The following is a 24,959-nucleotide window of genomic DNA, read 5'->3' on the forward strand; positions in this document are numbered from 1 at the left end:
GCAAGGGTATAGGGCTGTTCTATTACTTCAGCTGGAAGGCCCCACCTGAATTTACCCATACCTTTAATTTACAATGTAATACAAGGTAACAGCACACACAGTCAATATTTACTCATACTTTTATCCTCCTTAATAGATGGAGAGAACCTGCTTGGTTGAGCTCACCCATAACAAAAACATGTAGCTGATTAGCTGTGCCCTCACCCTGCAGTTACCCAGAGAACGGTGACTACAGGTCACATCTGACTCATGTGGGCACCTCTATATCCTCTCTCTTTCATTCCATTATCAGGGATTAAAGATTACACCATTATCCCATGAGCAGCAGCAACCAGTGGGAAGCATGTAGTCTAAAAACAAACTTACTAATGGGTAAGTCCAAGCCACATCCGTAAGCAAAAGGGTTATGGTTGTCAAAACTTTCATCCACAATTCAACCTAGAGATTGTTAAACTACCTTAACCACATTTTACTCAAATTGATTATTTTGTTTTTAAACACAGAACTTGCAGAAGACGTATTAAGGGCTGATTTCAGGTCACAAATTGGTCATTTGTTCAGTTTATTTTTGTGATGAATAAAATAAGACTTAAGATAATGCGGTCTAATTACAGGAGTATGAAAATATATTGCAGAAGTGCTTTAATAAGCATTTTATTGCTATCAGTAGTTCAGAGACAAATAAACCCAAGTGTTTTCTCAAACCTTGAGTATAACCTGCCACACAACACTAGTCATCCACGCTGCCAGTCCGTCCATGCTGTGCTAAATTATGTCTTTAATATAGAATTGTAGGTCATCCAGTAACTAGAGTAACTATAAGACAGAAATTGCTACAATTAAAGCAGTCAGTCTCCATGAAGGAATCATGGTTTATTGATCAGACATACGCTCTGTTGCTCTTTTCAAGCTGATCATTTACACTTCACAAAACAAGTCTGACATGGTTTGGTCCTGGGTTCACACACACTAACAATGACTGCAAAGACCAACCTTCTTGTGAGCTTAGTTGCCTTACACCACTTTCTCACTCATGATCTCGACACTCTATAGCTGTTGGAAAACACAGGATGGTAAAGCAAGCAGTTAAAATCCTTTTTCAAAATTAAGGGACCAGTTTATTTGGCACTGCCACTGGTTTTTCCCCCTCCTACCTCCCCCTAACATTTTGCTAATGCTGCAGTTAGGAGTAGGAAGTCAAAGTATCAGTTTTACATTCTCTTCTCTATTAGATAGTATCTGCACCTCCCTCAGCACAGTTTCGCCATAGAAACAAATTTCAGTTGCAGTTGCATGACTAAGCAATGCGGCTCAATGGATTATTTTCCCTTCCTATCTTTAAAGATGTCCTGCAACTCAAGCCAAATTATTTCATAACAGAACATCTAGTTAACTACTTGATATCCCAAAACCAGCTCTATCAGATAAATCTCTTACACAAACAAGCCCCCAGAATCCATTACTACATACACTAGACTAGGTCAAGTTCCGCAGTCAATGGCGTGGCACGATGGCAGGCAGGATTTGGCCCATTATCTGAATTTCGGTCTGCCTAAAAATATTTCTAATGGATATTAAAAATGTACAAGTTTGCAATAAGAGTCAAAATATAAATGAAGATGGGAGCCAGAAGAAAAGCAGTACCATCACAACAGATAATTGAGAAAGTCTGCGCTACTAAAAGCAATGCACACTATGCCACTTGAAATATATCGAATACATATGTATGAAAGCTTCACAATGGTTTCATTTGCCTCTCAGTTTGCTGCTGATAAAGCTACATAATGTATCCAAGGAGATCTCCTAAATCAGCTATTTTATGTTGCCCTGTTCCTGTTCCTCTCTGCTTTGGATCCCTCACGTACATATGAAAGTTCCAATGTACTAGGTTGTTGCAATAGAAAGGAGGCTACTACCTTGAACACTGGCTATTTGGACTGATAACTAAAAAGAAACATTCTTTATCTCAAGTAAATTGAAAGCTTTGGTCAGAGTTCCGTTCAGTGTGTTCTGGACAAATAGTCACATATATAAAGTGCTTCATCTTCTTGACTTGTAAATACTGAATTTGTAATCTAAACTACAACAAGATTCATTTATCCTTTGTTTTCATACAGTTACCAAAGCCTTCCAAAGTATGGTATACGCTCTCTACCGGTGCTGTATGCTGTGATGTGGAGGGTTAAATTCACAACTTCCTTTTATTTGTTCAAGCCAAAATGAAAACGGGACATTACAGTACATTAGACAAGAAATCTGTTAGGAACTGGATTTCAAAATAAAATCTGCTTGATATTTATGTCTCAAAGAAATAGCATTTAGTAAAAGTCACTACCTATACAAGTAACTAAATTCATGAGCAATTTATGTTTTCTATCAGAAAATCAGAGGTGACCCTGGCACAAGAAAAGCTTATGTTAGCTTTAATCTCTTCCTTTTTCATTGGCCACCAGCAGCTTTTTGTCTGCAACCAAAACAGTATTGGTTTCTTCCAAAATAGTCGCCAAAGTCACATGAGTAACTACATCTGTCAGACAGCTTCTCAAGGGCCACAGTATCTGATTGGTTTTTATAGAGCTGATAGGAACAATACAAGAACCTAGGAAAAATAAATCAGCTGCAGGAAAGGATGTGGAATCTTCAGACTCCTCATCCACTGCATCTTATGTTGTAGCAGAACACAACCAGTCAAAGTGAAAGCTTCTCGCATGTTTTGTGGACATCTAAACAGCCTTGCAATAGAATAGAAGAGCCCTAGTGCTGTCTGGCAAGCTGAGGACTAAGATCCTCCCCACTCTTCCCTTCCCCCCACTCTAATATTCTCCAAAATAGAAAGCCTTCTCCTTTTATCAAGCTGAATTGATCTGACTCCTGATTCTCTCTTCTCTTCCTTTAGGAGGGGCTGAGGATGTCCATCAACTAGCATTGAGAAAATGACAGAGAATTCTTGGATACCACACTGGTGGTCTTTTTCAAAAAGTGGTGGAAAGCCACACTACCTGCGCCTCAATTTTGTTGCAACATTTTAAAATTTGAAGCTTGACAAAGCTCAACCCTGAGCTCTGTTCTCTTGGCACTGCTGGAGGCATAGTCCTTTCCTTGGGTTAGTGCTGTGCTTTCAGTATGGACACAGAATAAGCCATATCATCTCCGCACCTTAGTCAACAGGGTTTTCAGATTTCAGCCACACTGAGCATTGCAGGCTCTTTTAGGAAATCCTTTTCATTTCTCATCTTTAAGCAGAAAGACCACTTCTTATGTGGCTTAAGTTGATTGCATACAGCTCAGGAAACGGAGAGGCTTTTAAAAAATGTAGCCGCATATCTGCCAGATTCCAAGTCATTTTTAATACCATGGAAGTTGCTGCAGCCTAGCTATTTTGGAGTAGTTTTTTTTTTTTTTTTTTTTTCTTATTATGGGATTCAGTTTCTGTATCTGTTGACTCAGAATATACTGTCAGAACTCGCTTCATAAATGCTCTATCTTCAGAAATCTAACACCATTAACTCTCAAAATCTGTCCCTGAAGCAGTAAAACCTAAAAACTTGAAGAAATTAAAAATTGGCAAGTAAAAGAGCTCATTGCTAAAACTTCTTCATTTTCAGTGTGCAAGGGGGGAAATGTCAGGACTGAATTCAGAAGCTAAGTTAAAGCAGTTATTAGTTTGCTTAGAAATTGTACATGACTCTCATATCTCAACACTCTTAATTCAGTGCTGAAGCACCACTGCACAGATGTTGCAAATACAGCAGCATTTCTTCCAAGAAGTCCTTCTAATGAGGGTGCACTACTCTTGAGCATTTCAAATCCTTTTTCAATAACTGAGATACGAGTTAGGAAACAGGCTCTTATCCCCAAAATCCAGACACGATGTGATGAGAAAAGGTTTAGGGTTGGAATCTGGGATCTACTGTAGTGCGCCTACTCCACTAACGTGAATCTACGTGAATTCACTAACATGAATGCACTGCCCTATCCGTCTCACCTGAGTAGCAATCAGCATTTTAATCTTAGAAAAGGTAAACTTAAAAAAAAAAACCAGGGTGGTAACTGCACAAGTGACATGAGAGCACAAAAATAAGCATTTCATATGCACAGAACTGAAATATTTCACACCAAAACTCTATTCTAGTGAAGATGGAACACTACAGAGAAACCCGCCAGTCTCTTAAAACTCTTTATGGTGTGGTGGATTGAGCACTGATATGACACTGTGGTTTAAAAGTTTGATATGCTATTTCTTTTGGCATGGCCGCCTTACCCATTCAATCATCTAGAAATAAGGGTGCTGTTAAACTTGCAAATACTGAACAGGGAAAAGAAAACACAAAACAACCCTTTATTGTGTGCTTTTCAGTATCCTTTAAAAACAAAAAACAAAAAAACACGCACCTTTAGCTAGAGGTTTTTTTTGGTATTTCTGGGTTTTTCACTTGAATGTATGCATTGATGCAGCATGCGAGTGTATGTGAGTGAGAGAGAAGAGGGTGGGGGAACCGCAATAAAGGTCACACCTAAATATGTCAGAAGAGGGCTTGGAAAGGAAACGGGGCCTTTCTGAAGAAAGCTGAAATCTGGTGGCCCATATTCGTCACTTACCTCTCTGATACAAGTTGGTACTTTAACCAGGAACTTTGTGGATAAAATTACAAAGCCGCCGCCACCACAGATTCGAATTCACCCCTTTAGCAGAGATCAGGAATTAATGTAAATTGACCCTACCGATAGTCCTTCGGCTCAGGACTGAGGGTTGCTGACAGGACAGCGTGGGACATGGTTACAGGACTGCTAGATACACAGACTGACTGACACCTTCCCCCTCTCCCACACCCTCAGTAGTAAAATGGCTTATAAAGCCAAAAAGTAGAACATGTTCATCCAGACGCTTTGTGCTTTTTGTAAGCAATGTGGCCAGTGCGTCTTTTAAAAGAATATTGGAGAAGGGGACTTAAATAGCAATGCTTGATGGCTTCTGTGTTTCTGACTTTTGTCTCAGCTAGACTTGTGAGGCCCAGTCTTATATCCAGATGGAATGTACTGTGTGTACCTGGGTTGACATTTTAGGCACCTGGCAAAAAAGAGTTTTGGCCTCTATTTTTGATGCTTGGAATGTATGGTTACGGTCATTTCACACTTTACTACTAAAAATATATTGGGCCCCTAAAATGCTTTCTGTGACTATGGGCACATCTATACTGACGACAGCAAAGTTGCCGCCGTCAGATCGACCTATCTGGATCGATTGAGCGGTCAGTGAAGACCTGCTCAATCGATCCAGAAGTTGACGCTGTTAATCCACCCCCTCAAGTGGCGTAGCGCTGTGTCAACGGGAACGCAGTTCCTGTCGGCGCAGTGCAGTGAAGACGGCACGCGGAAGGGAAGCACAACAGTCGATGGGAGTTACGCAAGCTACGCAGAGTAGCTTGCGTAACTCCCGTCGACTGCCGCTGAATCGCTGGGTAAGTGTAGACCAGCCCTATGGATAATACTTCTCCCAGGACTTCTATCATGGACTTCAGATGGCATCAGAATAAAAATTAGGCCAATGCTGGGCACTTCTGAAAAAAATCTCACCATATGCATGCACGTGCGTGAACATGCACCATAAGAGGCCAGAATTTGCATATCTGTTCAACACATTTTATTGTCTTCTAGAAATTCTCACACAAGCGTCCATATAAATTTAAGTTTAACTGCTGACTTAAGGAAAGTGCATAATTTTTTTCCAGGCACTGATAGTTGTGAAAAGAGCTATATTTGGAACAAGTTTTCTAGCACCCTTGCTAATGAAAGATCAGTGCATGTTTCAGATGTAGTTGTCTAGATATTTATTAGAGTAACCTGATTATGAATTTACAGTATCAACTCAATAATTCAGTCGTGTGTTCAAAACAGACTATTCTACAGCAATGACATAAATAATAAGCAATTTTAAAAACTCCCTAAACACTGGGTTAATAATATGCATTTTGGGCCAAATTTTAAGAAAGGCTTCTGGAAGTGTGTTGCAAAGTTTGTGTATTAACCATTTGTGCAGGAAAAACACCTATATTTATGGGCAATTGCATGCAATAATCAATTTGTTGATTTACACGGGAGCAAGTGTGAGGGGGCTTTTAATACGTGGGAAACTCAAAAATTCTGTGGAGGCATTTGCCTTTTGAAAATATGTCCCAATTTTATTATGATTAATGGAATATGGAAGAAAGCAGAAGAGCAGAAAGTGACTCAAGCTGCTCCACCAGTCACATGTCGGAGAGATTGCAGCAATGCTACCACCACATGTTCTGGCTGAAGAAGAGACTCCTACATAGTGGACGTAGTGGGAGCACTAATATTAAGTGTGGGCATGCCCAAAGGTCAAGCTACAGACGGTACTCACTCCACAGGTAATAGAACAGCAAGGCAGAGCAGACATGGAAAAGGTTTTTTGATTTGGTATTTGGTTTCGATTTTTTTAAATAAAAACAGAAAATTTTAAAAATATACAAAATGAAGCTAGCTAGTGACAAAGGGAGTATGCGTGGGCTAGCAGCAAGCTGTAGACTGATTGTCAAGACTCCCGGGATTTATTCCCAGTACTGCCAGTGACCTTGTGTGTCACGAACCACTCTGTGCCTCAGTTTACCCATCTAAAAATTAGGCTGAATGACATTGATATAATGGTGGTGAGTGCTTAAGCAAAGCATGCAATACGTTTTAAAAAAGGAGTAAAGAAGTGCAAAGTATTAATGCTATTCCCTTTATCTACAGAAAAAACTTTGACAAGGTGCCACATAGAAATTCCAGAGCTCAGCAATAAATCCCAGACATAGTGCTTTTATTTTGCAGAAGGGAGGTGGCCTGGTTGATCCAAGTGCCACTTTTAACTCCCTTGGGTGATCGGTAATAGCAAGGGAGAAACGACTTCAACAGCTGGTATTTTCTTGTTATGAGAGATCACAGTCCACTGCTTAGCCTACCAATTCCTTGGTGACATATTCACAAGAAATCCATGATGTAAAGGAATGTGAATGGCCAGAAATCAAAGCAACCACTCAACTAAACAGATGAGGAAGGGTGGGAAGAGTCACACTATGCCACAAACTGCTAGTCCCATGTTCATTCCCAGCTCCTTCCAAACACACAGATGTTGTTTGTCTCTCAAAGTGAGAGGAAAAAAATCTCTCTCTCCTCCCTCAAGAGTCTGCATGCTTGGCGTTCATGCACTGTTCTGGGCCACTGAACGCAGTTTATGGCGTGGATACAGAATTTGGAAAGCTGTGCTTGGCCCTCTGTTTTCCCCCTTCCAGCTGATAGGAACAGTTAGTCTGACCATGCTTCATCCACCCATTCCCATCAAGATTTCCAAAATTTCAGGAGAATTTCTCTTTAGTCTTAACTTTTTTCATCTGAAACTCCTCAAGTTCATCCTCTCTATGCCACCCCAAAAGTCCAACTTCACGTCTTAGCTCGTGGGGAGTGGGCAACGACCAAAGTAGGGGATTGCTTGACAGTGTGAAGGTGGGACCTGTTCCCCCTAGCCGTTATGGTAGCCATGAGGGCTTGTCACGAACCCTGAAACAGTCGGCGAACGAGGATCTGGTGAAGACTGGGCAGCAAAAGAGTCTTCATTATCTGCGGAAGATGAAGCCTTCAGGTCAACGGCAATGGTGGCCACGCAGCTGAAGGCGAAGTACTAATTGTTAGCACCTTGAATTACCCAGAGGCCACGTACAGCCAGGATCTTGAAGATGCCTGAGCCTGCAGTCAATGACCCCGTAGCATCAGTGGATGAGGTACGAGCTGCAATTAAGAAGCTCTGATACGGTTGTGCAGCAGGTTGCGACCTTATTCCACCAGAGCTACTGAAATGCGCCATCGAGCAAGTGAGTATCACTTTACATAAATTATTTCTCAGGATCTGGACGAGCAGGAAGGTACCTGCCAAACGGAAGGAGGGCATAATATTGGCCCTCTATAAGGGCAAGGGCCCACGAAACCTGGACTCTACTTAAAGATAATATCTAGTGTCTGGAGGCATTCCACATGCGCTGTCAAAGGCAACTATTACACATAAACTGGTTTGACTTCATCAGAAACAGCAAAGTTGCTTCCAGAACTCAACTCCCCAGCATCAAAGACATCATCTGCCATCCGTCCTCATTACTGGGACACGTAACTCACATGGACAGCTCCGTTCCAGCCCACAGAGAGATTAAGTGTGCCCTGAACATACGCTCCGGTCATCAGCCACCCCAAAACTGAAAGATTACTCGGTCACCCACGGCTAAGCTGGTTGCAACAAACTGGTGATGGGCTCATCTGCTAACATCAGATGTGAATGGAACAAAGCCATTGGTAGAGGCCATAGGGGATTGTCGCAATGGACCTTTGCTGTCTAGGTGAACTGATGATGCCTTTTCTTTATGAACAGAGACAAACCTGCATTTAAAGGCTTGCACTTCTAATACACTGTCAAAAGACTGGACCATAATTATCATGAAACAAGAAGTGAGACTGAAGGAAAACAGACAATGAAAGTGACGGGGGGAGAAGCGAAGATACCATGGAATTCTATACAGAAAAAAAGAAAAGGAGGAGAGGAGAAGATTTTTTAAGGCCAAGAAATATTGAAGTTAATGCACACAACATTCAACTGTATATGCAAACCATGAATTGGAATTACAAATGCACTTGCAATTACTTCCAGATGATCCAAGGTCATACAGTACCACACGTGGACGCTACGTGATCGATCTTTTGAAGTGCTGTAGTCTCTGGTTACTAGAAAGTAACCTAGTTCTCATTCATACTCTAAGCATTCCCTGCACTAGTTCAGTGTGCTGAAAGCATAGAGGTCTTTGTGAGGACAAACAGCAGGTACATGAGGAAGGGAAGAGAAAGGTCTTGGCCATCACCAGCTCAGTGAGAGACTGACCAGCAATACCAGAATAGTTTATGATCTAAATCAAACAAAAAAAGCTGAAGGTTTAAAAATTACTCAGTAAAGTACATGCACTATACTGTTAAACATGCATAACACAAGGAACAAGATTAGGACACAGTCTGTCTTTTATCCAATGACAAATAACCTGAAATAGGACAGCATGATTGTTATTTGTTAGTGAGCTTTGGCATATGCAACCAATTCAACTGCCTCCTGGATATGACGGAAAGCAACAGTGATGCCTACACTCTAGAATGAGTCTGACTTCTCTTTGCTCACCACTTTCTCTTCTTGAAAGGGTCAGGACACAAGGACCCCTGCAGTCTACGAAAAAAGGCTATGACTATATCAAGGGGCAACTAAGAGAGAAGATCATAATTACCATATATTGCAGTTTAAAATGTGTCTGAAGGAGATTAAGGGGTAATGCTTGTGACTCACTCTAGTCTGAGATATCCCTGCCCAGAGAGGATTGATTTCAGTTCTCTCTTCAGAGATAGCTGTATATGAACAGACCAAGCACTGTAAGGGAGAGAATATAGTTCACTTCCTAGGTTCAGCTGTCCTTGATAATCAGAGGAGAAATAAACATGTAATGCAGGAACTTGAGTCTGCTGAGAGAGACTGGAATAGGAAGCAGCCAGACAGGCCAAAAAAAAAGTAGCACAGCCAATACTAATAAAAGACTCCCAAAGAAAAGGAATAACTCATCAGTTCCAAATTAATACCTTGACAATGTGGGAGCTCCTTCCAAAAAGTCATTTAATATTTGACTCAACTGTCACATCCAGGACTCATCCAGGACCTTAAAATCATGAAATGAGACTCACAACGTTTTAATATATCAATCTACACAGATCAGTTATAACCTGTCCGTTGATGCTTTGCAACTGCCAGAGCTATCAAGTGTCCCATTTTCTTGGATCACATTTTTCTATGCAGTTCTGTTACATCTTACACTCTCTTCAGGTAACCAGGAAGTCACTGTTTTTAGTAATCCCGCAGCACTAGCAAGTCTTAGTGCTCACCAGTCTGATGCTAGAGTGAAAATACTCAATTCCAAGACGTTGGATGGACCTTCAGAATTGACAATGTCACACTAATTAGAAAATGCTACATGTCACTGTAGAAAGTAACCCACTGGTAGAGGCGATATATCCTGACTCACCAGAACATGGCCAATTCCACACATGGCACAGAGAGCTTTAATTGGAGATAAGCAGAGTACCAGAAGGGCATGTCACAGCACATCTGATATTAAAATTAAAAAAAAAAAAAAAAAATACTCACTGGGTTGTGAGTTTCGTCTGCAGAATGATGAACAGCCCACCAGTCAGATGTCCACTCCCAGGCATTTCCCACTATGTTGTACAAGCCATAGCCATTTGGAGGAAATGCTGTAACCTGCAAGGAGTACAGATAGTGTTGAAAGATCGTTTATTACAGTCTTGCAGCACGAAATATCATTTAACTCCTGATGACCAACACAGTAAATATCCACGGACTAGATGTCTCTTCTCTCAGATCTTTCAATCAGATACTAATGAGTTAACCATGCAGATATACAGAGGCTCAGGAACAAGAAAGCTATTTTAATCAGGATTTATACTCAGAGATGAGGATTCAGTTTTGTACCTGCAAAAGGGCTGAATTTTGAAAACCTTGATGTTTTCTTTTTAAATGACAGTACAAATCCATCATTGTTATGGTCAATGACAACATACTCTCAAGGTTTCCTCCCCCACACTTACAGATACTATTGTTAAACCATAAATTATCTTCTTGCTGAACCTGCTATTGTTAGAGCCAGACATTTAATTACAAGACAATAAATTCCAACCAGCATCAGTGAGCAGATGTTGGAATATTTTCTAATCTACATTCAGACACATAAGTGCATTTTACTTTAAATGGAAATTAGACTCCAGTGGATCACTATAAGCACCAATTTACATCCCCATTTCTGAGTGCCAGATTTCCCACCAAGAGAATGGAGAGGGGCTTCTGCCTGTCTTGACTTCCCTTTTAGTCACCACTTCTCAAACCAGGAGTCACAAAAGTCTAAAAGACCACCGCATGCATTTCCTTTGCAAGCATTAACAAACATTGTGGCTTTCTCCCTATGAGACACTCCTAACCTTTATAAATGGAAGTAAAGTTCACATCTTCCCCAATACCCAAATGAAAAAACATCATTCCAGAGGTCATGAAATTGGAGTATTTACCCAAATGTTAGCCAAAAACCCTGCAATGTCAAAGAACATTTTGTTTATTCTGGGCAAGTTATGCCACACTCAACATCCTGGAAGTTTTTGTTTTTTTTTTTTTTTTTTTGACTCAAATGCAGAAATATAGCTAACTTTTAGAGGAACTAAAAAAAGCTAAATGAAAGTAATTTTTAGCCACCATTTTGCACTTTGTAGGAATAAATACACTGTCTTTCTCCATTTTAAGAGTGGTGAAAACTCTGCATGATGGCAACCTTCAGAAGACCCTTTTTCACTGTAACACCCGTGGCTGGAACGAAATATCTCATCGATTGAAAAGCTCAAGATGCGAGAAGTGTCCTTCCACTGGCAGACACCTACTGAAAAACCCCATTACCCATCACACTGGGTGTACCCCTCAATTCTAAGAGAGTTAGGTTAGCTGCCATGTTGCTAATATGCTCTGACACACTTACAGGTGCAGTCCCTTTGTAACCATCCTCTCCAGTATTGCTTATTGGGAACTCTCCCTGCCAGGTATTGGCATAGTGCTGACCTTTTGGCTGAAGCTTATTGCCCCATGGGAAGAGTCTGTTGGAAGAAACACAAGAGAAAAGCTGTCAAATATGGCTAGCCTTTAGAATAAAAGGCAACAGAAGGGGAAAAGGGTAACATAGAGGACTGCTACCAGTCTCAAAGAGCTATTTTTAATAGATTAGTTAATGAAAAACTGCTGATCTAGTTTCATGTGGAGCACTCAAAAAAAAAACAAAAAAAAACTGAGGAGTGCACGTGCTCGGTCAATGTTTTGGACTTATATGGTCGTCTAACCAGGCAGCACTACTGCTATATACAAATAAAAGTTAAACTATTTTAAGTAGAGTTGATCCTAGAAAATTAAACTCAAATCCCATCTGTGTCAGTTTTTTTGTTTTTGTTTTGTTTTTAAATTGGAGCTACAAGAAGAAAGAAATTACAGAGTAAATATTCTCTACATAGTTTACATCTGAGGAGCCGGACATATAGAATATATACAATCCGTATTCCAACTCCATCTGTCTAAACCCACAGTGTTTAATAAGCCTTAAAAGGGATGATGGTTCTTGTAGTGCAATTGAAGCTCTGCAGCATAATCTGCTGGTCTACAAAATAATGTTTTAGGATATACAAAATGACTGACATATGAACCCAATAGTGTCCATGCAATGAAAGGAATTGTGACTACTTAGGGTCTCATTCTCTCTACTCCTCTGCCCCGTCCTTGTTCATCTCAAGTCCTTGTTCATCAAGCTGGCTTTCTCTGATCCTTTGAACAATCTTGGGACTGGAGGCAAGAGCCTTCTATATCACATCTCCTGTCACCTGCAATAGTATTCTTACATCATGTCCATCTCAATCTCAGTCTTGTTGTACTTTGTCTCTTAGTTTTTATTTATTTCCAACTTTATGTGGGACTAAAGCATTTTCTGGGATACGCTTTCAACAAAGGATGCTAAACAAAATAAAGTAGTGTTACATTTACTGAAGATGCATGGGCCTGTGCAAGAAAAATGTTAGGGAAAACAAACACTGCTCTTCTCTGGGTGGTGAGATATCAGAATATTACACATTCACGAGGGAAGAGTCTTGACAAGTACCTATTCTCAAGGCCTCCTCGGCAGCTGTACTCCCATTCAGCTTCTGTGGGTAATCGTTTTCCTGCCCACGTGCAATACGCTACAGCATCATTCCAGGAGACATGAAGAACTGGGTGATCCATTCTGATGAGCAACAAAAGACACAGAATGAGGACATCAGCACTGTCAACCAGCCTCTTAGCTGTACCTTGCAAAAGTGCAAGCATTTTATGAAACCATCTTCAGACCACATCATGATTTAATACAATAGGCCACAGACTGTATATGGAACGTTTATATCCTTCACGCTGGAACTTCAGTTACAACTGAACGGGGTGCACCGGTTAGTTTACAGGAAAGACATTATTGAAGTTAATACCAGAGCAGAGCATTAATCGAAAGAAACACATACAAAATGGAAAATAGCAAGCGTCAGAAGAAGGAATTGAGAGGGGGAATTTGTACATAAAAAGCATGATGCACTACAACTATGCACTCTACCCACAGATCCAGTTCACTCTTGCATTTCCCCCATCATGCCCATTTGTGTCCTTACCCAGACTCAATTTAGGAAGGGATCTTTAGAGCTAGTGGCCACTAACTACTCCCATTGGATTCAGTGAAAGCAGATTATGAGCACCTCACAGGCTCAGGCCAAAAACCCTTTGAGACTGCAGTGTTAGCCCACATTTCTGCACTAGTTTTAAGGGCATGCTGTAATTCATTAGGAAACAGAATCAAAGGAAGAGTAGCCTCTGGATGGGGCAGGTTAGGTTTATAGAGTTAGATTATTTTTTAAATAATTTTTGCTATTTACTTTAATTTTCTATTTTCTTCCCTCTTCCCCTCCCCTCCCCAACCCTCCCCCAATCTGTTAAAGAAATTTACTTTTTGGGGGGTGGGGAGTGGTAATGGCAGGAGGGAATACCATCCATTCCCCCACTTAGCCTGCCACTCCAAACCCCATCATTTTGGAGCTGCAGTAATTTGGCAACAGAAGCAGGATTTTTTTATGGCAGACTTTTACAAAAGACTTGCATGTTTTCTGTTTTAATCCCCACACAATCTTGCTCACATATTCACAGCCTCCCCTACCCAAAAGGGACTGTGTTGAAGCCCTCTAAGGGGAAGGTCTCATTTATCCTGGTCACAATACCCTTGCCCTTCCCCCCAACACACTCATCCCTCTTCTACCACAAGCCTCTAGCAAAGCGAACTAGAGGTTCTAGGACAAGAGTTGCATACACAAGGTCTCTGACTCACTGTATTATCTACTGGCCTTCCTTTCACTTTTCCACTCACTAGTTCATGTCTCCCAGTCTCCACTAATCTTCATTCTGTGTGTCTTTCTCTGCCTTTTAGAATATTTCTGTGTGATGGGAAGTTTGAAGAAAGGGATAAAGATAGTTGTAGTTGGCCTATAGTTCTAGTTGTACAGGGCCTGATAGGCCAGGCTCACAACAAACTCCTACAAAACGTGAGGTTCAGAGGGCACATTTCCAATGCTGTTAACTGCTGACTATGACCTAAATCTCTCTGCCTTGTTTTTTTTTCCTCATCTCTTGACACCACCTCCTCTATTTTTGCTTCAAATAATTTACTTTCTTCCTCCTTGGAGAGTAGATAATGGATTTATAACTACGTGCACCAGCCATCAAATGATGTTCAAGTGATGTGGCCCCATCCTTAAGGGATTCAAGAAATATGCCAGCTTCCACCAGACAAGCTGAAAAATCTGTCTTAAAAAAAAATCCCATTGATGCATTGAGGGTGATTGAAACTTTGACCAGTCCCTTAACACGAAGTTACTGATCATCATCGGTTTCATCATCATCATTTCTTTTATCAATGCATAAAAAACACAACACAAGCTCCTTAACAAGAACAATATTTATATCCACATAAGTGTATCGCCCTGCAGCACTACACAAAGATTACCTCTGAAGAATGTACACACATTCCATTCACCGCTAAAAGTCCATGGGTTACACTTTCAGAAGTGCCTACATTCCTAAGTCATCCAAGTCCCTAGGGTCCTAAATTGCTTAAACAGTTTTGAAAATTTTACCTTCCCCCCTGTATCCCAAGTCCTTCTCTGTAAAACAGGTGGCCTCTGAATTTTTGAGCCATGAAGCATGCTCAGAGGATGCCTTACATGCAACTCTTCTATAATGCAAGGGGATGCAGCAGGGTTGGGAAGACAGATTAAGCCAGAGCATCCTCTGCTGATCTCAGCCAGCGTTCTCTCAGTTGGGCATGTCCCAGACCATCCAAACTGAACATGATACATAAATTCCCATCAAGCTTTAAATCAACACAGAAGTGCCTAGATAGTATATTTTATCTTGCTGTGACAGAGCTTATTAGTGCTTTCAAGTGCTAATGCTTTAACTGAAACACATGCTTAAGCAGTCCCAATTACAATATTATATGCAAATAGAAGAAAAAATTGTCTATACACCAAGAAGCAATAGGAAGAGTACAGCATGAAGCCTCTCTCAAACCATGCCTCCCACCATCCGTGCTGAGTTTGTACAGCCACAAAGTAAATACCACAGTTAAAACTGAAAGGCCATGTCTGGCTCACCTCTTTGAGATATTAGAATCTGGTCCCTCAGGCTGCCTCCAATTAGCTCCTTTAACAGGCATCCACCAGGGAGCAGCTGCAACCTGAAAACAGGCCAAGTATAATCAAGAAGAATGTTGAAGGCCTTCTAAATTCCCAGTCAGAGGCTATTCTGGGAAACATCCATGTGACAACAGTGAAGAAGTGACTACACCTCATTTTTAAGCTCACAGCTCAGAAGCCTGCCTACTGCCTCCAAACTCACTATGTGGAAGATAATCTCTAACCAACTAAGGGTCATATGTTTAGTCTATAGCGTTAATGGCCAAACAAAAGCCACTGTGGAGAACAGCAGAGAGGAGGTGAAGTGACTGAATCTGCAAAGTTCTTTTAATGACCACTTTTCACAAGTATTGACCTACTTAAGATTTTGAAGCAATTGAGAGAAATCCAATGGTTTTCCGAAGTCTCTAATGTTAGGAACTGCAGCTCACCCTCCTGAAGACAATCTTGAGCAGGCTATTTGTGTCTGACAGCTCTGTCCTCCCACCAATTTTCAGGGGTCATCTCGGAGTCCTGGAACTATTTGAGAAGCTTGCCCAGGTTGTCTTATTGACTATTTTAAACTTTTCTGAGCACATCAAGCTGGTAAGTCAGATGTCAACTGAGCATCCCAGCAATCCCTTTGCAGTGCTATGCGAGGCTATCTCCTGTCCATGATATGGCTAAAAAGTTTATTTTTTTAACTTGTTCACCAGTTTGGTCTGATGGCATCTAATTCCAGATTCAGTATTTTTGGGACAAAATAAACACCACCCTGATGACTTCCCTCAATTAAGGTCAAGACTTGCATTTAGCACATGTAGCAGGTCCGCACAGGCCCCCCTGCTGGTCAGGTCCTCTGCGCTCACAAACCACAGTCAGCCATCACTTCATGCTCCCACCAGTGTTCTCTGTTTACAGGCTTCCCCACCCCCAACTATATACAGATAGCCACACAGCCTCAGCCCCTAATCAGAGCAGCTTGCCTCCATCTTCAGCTTCGCCCTTGCAGGCTGAGCACTCGCCCCTTACCCTGTGGCTGTGGCCCCTGCTGCCATGCTCTCATGAGCCTTTACAGGGCTTGGCTGAGTGAGCCTACCAGCTACTTCTCGCCAGCTCCAACCCTGCAGGCTCTCCCAGCTGGCTTCACTCCCCTCTTAGTTAGGGCTCCAGTGGCCGCAGGCTGGCTTAACCCACAGGGCTCAGCCAGCACCCTGTCATTTTCTTTCCAGTTAATTAACTCACTCATCTGGATCTTAAGGATTTGCTATCAGCTGCCAGTAGGTGGAGACAGAGGCACTACAAAACAATCTCAATTTTAATATTTTCGAATTGTCTATAAGCTTGGCATTACTCTGCCAAACACAAAACACTTGATGACTGCATTACTGCACAATATTTCTCTAAACAGAGTGGTAAGTTGTTTCTGTAGTTGCTGATATAGTTTAAGGATCATAAAATTGCTCTTACTTCCAAAACAGATGCATACAGTATGAATAATACATGCAGGGGAGTTGTATTACAGTTTACATATAAGCTAGTGCTGCCTACTTCAATGAAAGGACTTTGTGGCAAGTTGAGACAAAATGATCATGCCTGCTTAGATCACAGCAAGTACAAGTGGCAGCGCTAAGAGCAAATAACCTGACCCGCCCCAAGATGGCTTGGCAGAGCAGGCTTTTAAAGAGTTTAGATATGCATCTGAACAAGAACATCCACAGTTTATATTAACTAGGATAAGGAAAATCATGACAAACTCTCAATGGTTTAGTACGCAAGCAACCACGAACAGCCTTGCAGTGTGACCTAGTAGATAGAGCATCAGAGTAGGGCTCAGGAGACCCAGATTCTAGTCTGCCACTGGCCTCTTGAGTGACTTTGAACAAGTCACGTCACCTTTGTGCCTCAGTTTCCCCATCTGTACAATGGGGATAATGATACTGAATTCTGTAAAGCTCTCTGAGATCTACTGATGAAAAGCACTACAAAAGCTAGGTAGTAGTAGCAGCGAGAAACTTCCCTTATGAACAGGTTATTCTTTAATTGTCCATCTTGGGGTTACTTTTTATGAAGGATCCGCTACTGCTCCCACTCAGAGACAGTGCAATCTGAAAGCTAGCAGCAACTTCCTGAGGGAAGCATGATGCCAGTTATGCTACTTGCATCCATGGGGATTAGCAGTGAGGAGGGAAAAGATATTTGAGCAGGATAATTAAATGTTTCAGCCACATGTGCTGTGTGGCCTTGACTACTCCTCAGCATATCTTAAATGGAAATTTCAGAAGGGGGAATAAAGTGCAGTCTGTTAAGGAAGTGGTTAATACTTTGCAAAGACACATTGCTTACACTTGCAAGATTGACAGATAAACTAATCTTCACAAAAACTTGCAACATAGTCTTCCCCAACTCCAAGTGGGGTTTATGCCCAAGGTGGATGGCTAAAGGTCTTGCCCTAGACTATACAATAAGTCAGTGGCAGAAGTGGGATTGAGTTGCTGACTTCCAGCCCTGAGTCTACCCACTACACTACACAGCCTCTCCTGCTAGGAATCCCAGAATACTCCTGAGCTCTGCACAACAGCACTTCCATTCGCACAGCCTTGGCTGCTGGAATGAATGTTTATTGAGACTTCATTGGGGGGGACCATTTGTAGGTCGATTTGAATGATTACTACTAGTAATCAAGTCAGTCACAGATAGGTCAATTTAATGCAGTGACAAGGCTTGGTATCTCAAGTCTGAATCGGCTTTTCAGACAGAGAGATTAAGGTTACACAGCCCCGGAGCCTTATAATTTCACTTATCCTGCAAGGAATTTCCTTACCTAGAGGGTGCATTCTACTGGGCAGAGATCCTGTCCTGTCTCTCTCATACATACATATGCACCTCTCTTTTCCTGTAGGACTGGGGGAATTTTAACAGGCTACAGTTGTACATGGGGCCGCTATTTTTAAACAAGTCCCCTCCCAAATCCAAAGGAAGGTTCTCCGATAAATGCACCTTCTGTGTTCACCTGAGCCAGGCCTCTCCCCAACTAGCCCTTTCCTTTTTATAAACACACTGAAAATGGCACTAAGATGACCTATTTCTATTCAACACACCATCTCCATAGCAACAGTCTTATGTTAAATTGAAACAGATGTAAGACTGCATGGAGACACATTACAGTGTAAATAGTGTGAAACTGAATATTGCTTCAAGGCTCAAGACAAAGAAGGGAGCTTTCCTAGTCACCCTTCTGTCAGATCCAAGGTTGTCATAGTAGCTGCCTGAAAGTCAATCTACAGATGTGATTGTTATTCTTGCTTTGTGTGTTTGCAAAATAGTCTGCAACAGAGGGGAAAACAAACATTCTATAATTATGCAAATAAACTATATTTCATTCTCATTCTTAAACCTAACTCCACCAAGTCTGAAATTAAATACATTCAAATTAGTGACTTAGAAAGGTAAAGTCACTAAGGGCATGTCTACATTACAAGTTAAGTCACCTTAATTTAAGTTGACTTCCAGCTGCTGCGGTAATTAAGTTGGTTGGGCATGTCTACACCGTGCTCATTGCATCAGTGGAGTGAGTCCTCACCAGCAGCACTTGCATCAATGCACAGAGCAGTGCACCGTGGGTAGCTATCCCACTGTACAACTAGCTGCAGGGGATTTTGGGAAGGGCTTGCAATGCCTCATGGGACCAAAATATTGAGGAAGGGGGAAATGGGAACATGGTTTCAACCTCCCATGATGCAGTTCCCTCACTCCCTCCCTCCCTCTCTCTCCTGATATTAACAACAAACAAACCAATACTTCTTTGCACTGTTTTTTGAAAGCCTGGCTCAGCCACACATACACCATACCCCGAGAAACATGGATCCCGCACAGCTGTGCACTCTTGTTGTGAGCATAACAAACACCTTATGCCTTATTCAGCAGCATTTCCAGAGCCAAGACAGGAGCTGACGCACAGAACATTGCAACGTCAGTCAAGCCATCAAACAAAACAATTCCCAGTTGCTGCTGGCAGTCACATAGCAGCTGAACATGGTGGAGTACCGTTTCTGGTCCCAGAAAACAAGCACTGACTGGTGGGATCACATCGTTGTGCAGCTATGGGATGACAAGCAATGACTGCAGAACTTTCGAATGCAGAAGGCCACTTTCCAGGAACTTCATGCAGAGCTTTCCCCAGTCCTGAAGTGCAGCAACACTAAAATGAGGGCTGCTCTGAGAGTGGAGAAGTGAGTAGCTATCACTCTGTGGAAGCTTGCAACACAATTTGGAGTTGGTAAATGCACTATGGGAGCCATTGTGATCCATGAATTGCATGCAGCACACTGTAGAAGCAGCATGTCTGCGGCGCAGAACCAGAATGACAGTTCACCTGCCTCGTCTTCTGGAACACTTGCCAAAGTTCTTTGATCTTCACACAGCACTGCTGCATGTTCCTGTGCACCCACTCCTCCACTATGCCCCATGCGACCTTTTCATAGATATCGACATTGCTTCGGCTGGATCGGAGCTGTGCCTTCACAGACTCTTCTCCCCACAGACCAATAAAATCCACCACCTCCTGTCTAATCCTGGCCAGAGCATGTTTGGGGCGTTCAGTCACCATGATCAGCTTGCTGGAGAGCTCTCCACGCTGATCAAACAGAAAATGGGAATTCAAAACAGCTTGAACAGAGGATTTCCTGTGTACCTGGCTGTTGTGCAGCAGAATTGAAAATGAGCTACAGAGCAGTCACAGCAGAGCATAGTGGGACACCTTCTGGAAGCCAATTCAGTCAAACTACACCACGTGCATCTACACTCCCTCTCGGTCGACCCATCAACATCGATTAAGAATGCCAGTAGTGCCTCTGGAAGTTTCTAAACCAAGGTCTAAATCTGTGTTTACACTGATCTACTTGCTAGTCACTCTTTCAGATGGCCATTCAAAGCAAGTCGCAAAGCACAGAAAGGAAGCAAATTAACCACAGATTTACTGATATGCCCCCTACAGTCCAAGGGGCAGATGATATTCAGCACTCAAGTTTTAATTACTTTTTAAAGCCGGGTGCAACAGTATCCATAAGTCCCTGTAGCCTGATTAGCAGACACTTTCTGCACATCCGTCTGGGCTAAGTGCATTTACATTTTTGCTTTGCTTATTAGATCCATTTGAAGTATGCTGCTGTTCACCTGCTCTTTGACAATGTATACGCAATTCCAGAAAGGCCTATGGGTTTCTTTTTCTCCAGGGGTTCAGCAATCCTTGATCACTCACAATCCTATGCTGTACAGATCCACCGTGTGCTGACTGTGACAGAAGTGGTCAGACTCATCCTGCAACCTATTAGCGTCTTATTCATACCAATTCTAAAGAAACGGTATTGGTGGCTTGGTTGTCTTGTAAGCGGCTCTGAATGGTCAGATATTCTGCAGCTAGTACACTACTAATTCCAAAAGTATCCCAGAAGTAGTCACTGCAACAGAGAATGTACAACAGAGACTTAACATTTAAGTAATCTGTGTCTTAGTGACCTAATCTAGACAATATGGTATTTGGGGGGAAAAAAAAAATCTGCAAGGCACTAAACTGTCCTCCTTAAAACTCACCTTTGGCCCCATTCTCCGAGTGTATCCCCTTAGGTGACAGGCCTCTTGCCTTCACCTCCTTCCAGGATGGGATCCAGTAATTCTCCCTCTTACACTATAGCCTCCGGTGCCAATTGTGACTATCTGGATTTGGGTGCCCTGCAAGACTTCCCTTTGGGAACTGTGACCAGCGATCCCAGAAGAGCCTTTTCAAAACCAAGCAGTGTCTAATCTCAACAGTGGGAACACATCCCAACAAGAGGAAAAGGTTTAAACACAATCAACAGTCTGCACATACGTAAACCTCAGGCAGGCCTAGCTGCTTCCCTACTCCACCTTGCTTGGGTCTGTCATTCAGTCTGCTTCTCCACAGATCCCCTCTCTCACCCTGCACTTCACAGGCTCTCAACTTATCACATCCAAAGTTCTTTGTTCCCAGTTTCCAGCCCCTGAGGTTACAGGTAGAGCATGTGGAGCTAAAACATCAAAGAGATTGACACCTGCATTGTCTTTAAAGCACCCATTTTAACCATTTAGCAAACACAAACAAACGTGATCATCATAAAATACAGGCAGCTTCCACAACCTTCACCATGACCTCTGTGGCAATCCCAAGTACACTTCCGTGTCAGGACTGCTGCTTATTATACAAACAACGGTTTAATTATTACCTTGTCATCCCCATTTGTTTCATCCTATAATTCTTCAGGGAAGGGACAGGGCTTTTTTTTTTAATGTTATGTGAGTACAGCACCTAGCACAATAGGGCCTTGATCCCCAAGTGGGGCCTCTAAGATCGTTCTAAACTTAAGTTACAATAATATTAACCAGGTTTGTATGCCAAGGGGTGGGGTGGGGAAGAGTCTTATGATTTAAAATTTGATTCACAGAGGGCAATATTCAGCATATAACTCCACCCCAGTAGTTTGTTCCCAAAGACAGGAGTTCCCCAGTTTGCAACCAAGGCAGTCCACTGACAACTCCAGGCCTAACATTAAATGCCTCCTAAAAGAAATGGAAAGCATACAAACCCATGTATTTCAAATTTTATAGCTCCCTTGTTCTGAAACTGATTCATGAGATTTTTTTCCCCCAACCCAAAAGCAAAAATTAATTTGTCAGAGAGTTTATCTTCCCCCCAGCCTTGAATGACAAGCTCCCTCCAGTGAATATATTTAGGAACCCTTTGATTTACATTAAATTGAGAGGAGTACGAAGTGTCATCCTATTTACTTTCTTCACAGCCGCTACACATTGAGCTGAAAGCTTGTGCATGTTCTTTTAACAGCTCTTCAATCTCTTGATTGATAAGTTTGCCTCAGAACCTTTCCACTGAGCAGAGATAATCCTTGTGCTTCCTTGTTCTAATGTACATTTGTTAAAAACAACTACCCAGAAGTGGAGTAATAGCACCATTACAAACATCCTTCCATGCTGCTCTGCCAAGAGACCTCTATCCTGAGCAAGATCTTCAACTATTGGAGAATGAGAGCTTAGTACTACACCACTGTATCTCAGTTATGAGCTATAATACCTCCTTTGTAATTCAAGACCCCAAATAACCATAACAAAGCACCTAAATTATGACCTACAACACTACTTCTATTTTGGACCTGCTCCTTTATTATGTAAAGGAGTTATGCCAGGTCTGCATTGGTCTTTCAAAGACCATCTACAAGACTCAAGTAAGGGTTTGACTCTTGATCTCCAGGAAATCCAAACCTGATGTTTTGACTGCGAAGTTACCCCATCTTCTCAGCTGGTTCACTAGTTTGTGCCAAGTCACCCTAGCCATTTCTGATCCCCAGGCACTTTTTCAGAGCTGCCTTTTTTAAATATGAGCTATCCTTTAGAACATGGCCACCTGCTCTGTGATACGAGTGCCTGCCTGCTTCCAGAGTCTTTGGATTCTCTGATCCCTGTTAAGCAAATAACCTCTCCTTGTTAGACCATCAAACACCATTGGGTCTGTTATCTAACTTTGGTCTCATCTAGATCTTTTTATGCCAGACCAATACTGCCACCAGAACATATCTCCCTGCACAGTTTTCTCACCACAAGCACAACTCACTTCTATTCCCCAAGGGCATCACACACCAAAGAAAGGCAAACTCATAAAAACAAAAAACAGACACTTTGCTTTAGTGGGTCAGGTCCCGGTCCATTAGGTCTGGTATCATGCTGCTGCTAGCAACCAGTGCTCTATGTTCACTCCAGCTTCCCCTTCAGTTTGGTGGCAAGGGGCTCCCTTTAGCATATCCACATTTAGCACTCATTATACACTGAGATTTACAGGGATGTCAGCAGCATCCAAAGGAGATGCTTGTGGCTCAAAAGCACTGTATTACATATGCTGAACACATCAGCTTATCCCCATCTGCAAAGACATGTAACAAGCCTTTTTTAACTTCTGTCATCTTCCAGATTACTGATTTTTGTGACCCCGTTGACTTAACCCATTTAGAAGCTTACCTTTTTTCTGAATATACTACTGTTTAGGCAATCCAGCTTGTTTTTATGCATGTTTAAGTTTTATATAGTGTGAAACAAGGAGATCACACTCGTTAACTGCATCTTCTATTTCACTGCACTCCTCCCCCTCGAAAGCCCTGAAGTTCTTTCCAGCCAAACCCAGAAAAATGGGCTTTCAGGTGCTGTTATTTTTTGTCACGTGCTGTCACAAATGCATCAGTTTTGAAGACATTATGAATTCTAGACACTAACTCATTTCACCTTGGTGTGCAAGCTGGATTACATTTGGTAAGGACAGTGCACCTGTTGGTGCAGACATTTTCCAGTCCAACACACTTGTTGCATGCCAATCTCCTGGGCAATCCATGATAACCATTCTCTGCAGGAAAGGATCTAATGCCTATGGTGCTCTGCCAACAGATGGGTCCTTGATCTCAGAAAAATCTATACTAGATGGAAATTCAGCATCTAAGGTAAGACCAAGATCCAGCAAAAAGACCAACAGGTCAATATCCAATTAGAATAGAGGGCCAGCAACTCCAGCACTAGCAAGTCAGTCACTTCTGCTGAAATAGATAGAGTTACTTCATCACATCAAGACCATGGTACACATTTCCTTGCCACCTTTTAGCTCCCCTACCCCTCCATGGCTTAAACCAGACCCAAAGCTTACTGGGTGAGACTGGAAACCTCTGAATCATTCAAGGTTGATCTCTATCACACGAGGTTGTTGAACAAAACCACTCAAGCTGAACTCTATAGGCATTAACAATACAGCAAAATAAATTTCTTATAAGCTCCTTCTACAGGCTCAATGCCAATGAAGTACTCATAAATATGTCCACCCTTTCTGAGTGCATCACCGATTTAGGATATTCCCCAGGCAGGCTAATTCTGTCTACATAACTGGCTAACTATTTTCCAGCTGCATACCTGCAAGTCTGTGTTTAGACAACTGTAAGTAGATGGTTCTCCTCTCTCCCAATCCACATATAGAGCTTGTTCCAAACTACAGATATTTTCTGTACTTCCTTCTAACAACACAACCAAGGCATGCATGGTATTACGGCCATTTCTGACTTCTCACAGAAAATATCCTACTCTAGACTGAAGATCTGCAGTTTTGAGAGGCAGAATGTTCCAATGGATAGGGATTGGACTGGAACTTAAGACACCTGGGTTCAATTCCTGACTCTGCCATTGACCCGCTGTGCAACCCTAGACACATCATCTGTCTGTGACTGTTCTCTCTCTCACTTTTGCTCCTGGAGCAGGGACAGTCTTGTATTTGAGCAGAACCTAGTACAATGGGGCCCTGATCTTGGTGGGGTGTTACTATCATACTAATAAGTCACTATCACTTCTACAATATTCTCCTTTGTGATCAAGGTTTCTTGATTTCCCTAATTGAAGTCACCTGTTTAAAGCTGGATTCCATGCTATGCAGAGGACTTGAAGGTTGGGGGGGGGGGGGGGGTGTGTGTGAAGGTAGATCAAAAAGTTGTTTCTCAGCTTTTTCTTTTCTAGATCCCACACATTTTAGGGCATACTTTTGT

At 42.0% G+C, this 24,959-nt stretch overlaps 1 protein-coding gene across 1 annotated transcript in view; it reads right to left on the reverse strand.

The window, feature by feature from the left end:
- Positions 1-24,959, reverse strand: part of SUMF1 (sulfatase modifying factor 1) — a 62,501-nt gene that overhangs the window by 24,026 nt on the left and 13,516 nt on the right. The window contains exons 4-7 of the mRNA XM_067542796.1: positions 15,340-15,422; positions 12,774-12,896; positions 11,613-11,727; positions 10,220-10,333 (exon numbers count right to left, since the gene is read on the reverse strand). Of these exons, the coding sequence (XP_067398897.1) occupies positions 10,220-10,333; positions 11,613-11,727; positions 12,774-12,896; positions 15,340-15,422 (435 nt within the window). The remainder of the gene's footprint in view (positions 1-10,219; positions 10,334-11,612; positions 11,728-12,773; positions 12,897-15,339; positions 15,423-24,959) is intronic.

This window comes from Emydura macquarii, unplaced genomic scaffold (genome assembly GCF_026122565.2).
Source record: "Emydura macquarii macquarii isolate MOO-44397 ecotype Brisbane River unplaced genomic scaffold, CSIRO-AGI_Emac_v2 contig_71, whole genome shotgun sequence".
Taxonomy (NCBI): Eukaryota; Metazoa; Chordata; order Testudines; family Chelidae; genus Emydura; species Emydura macquarii.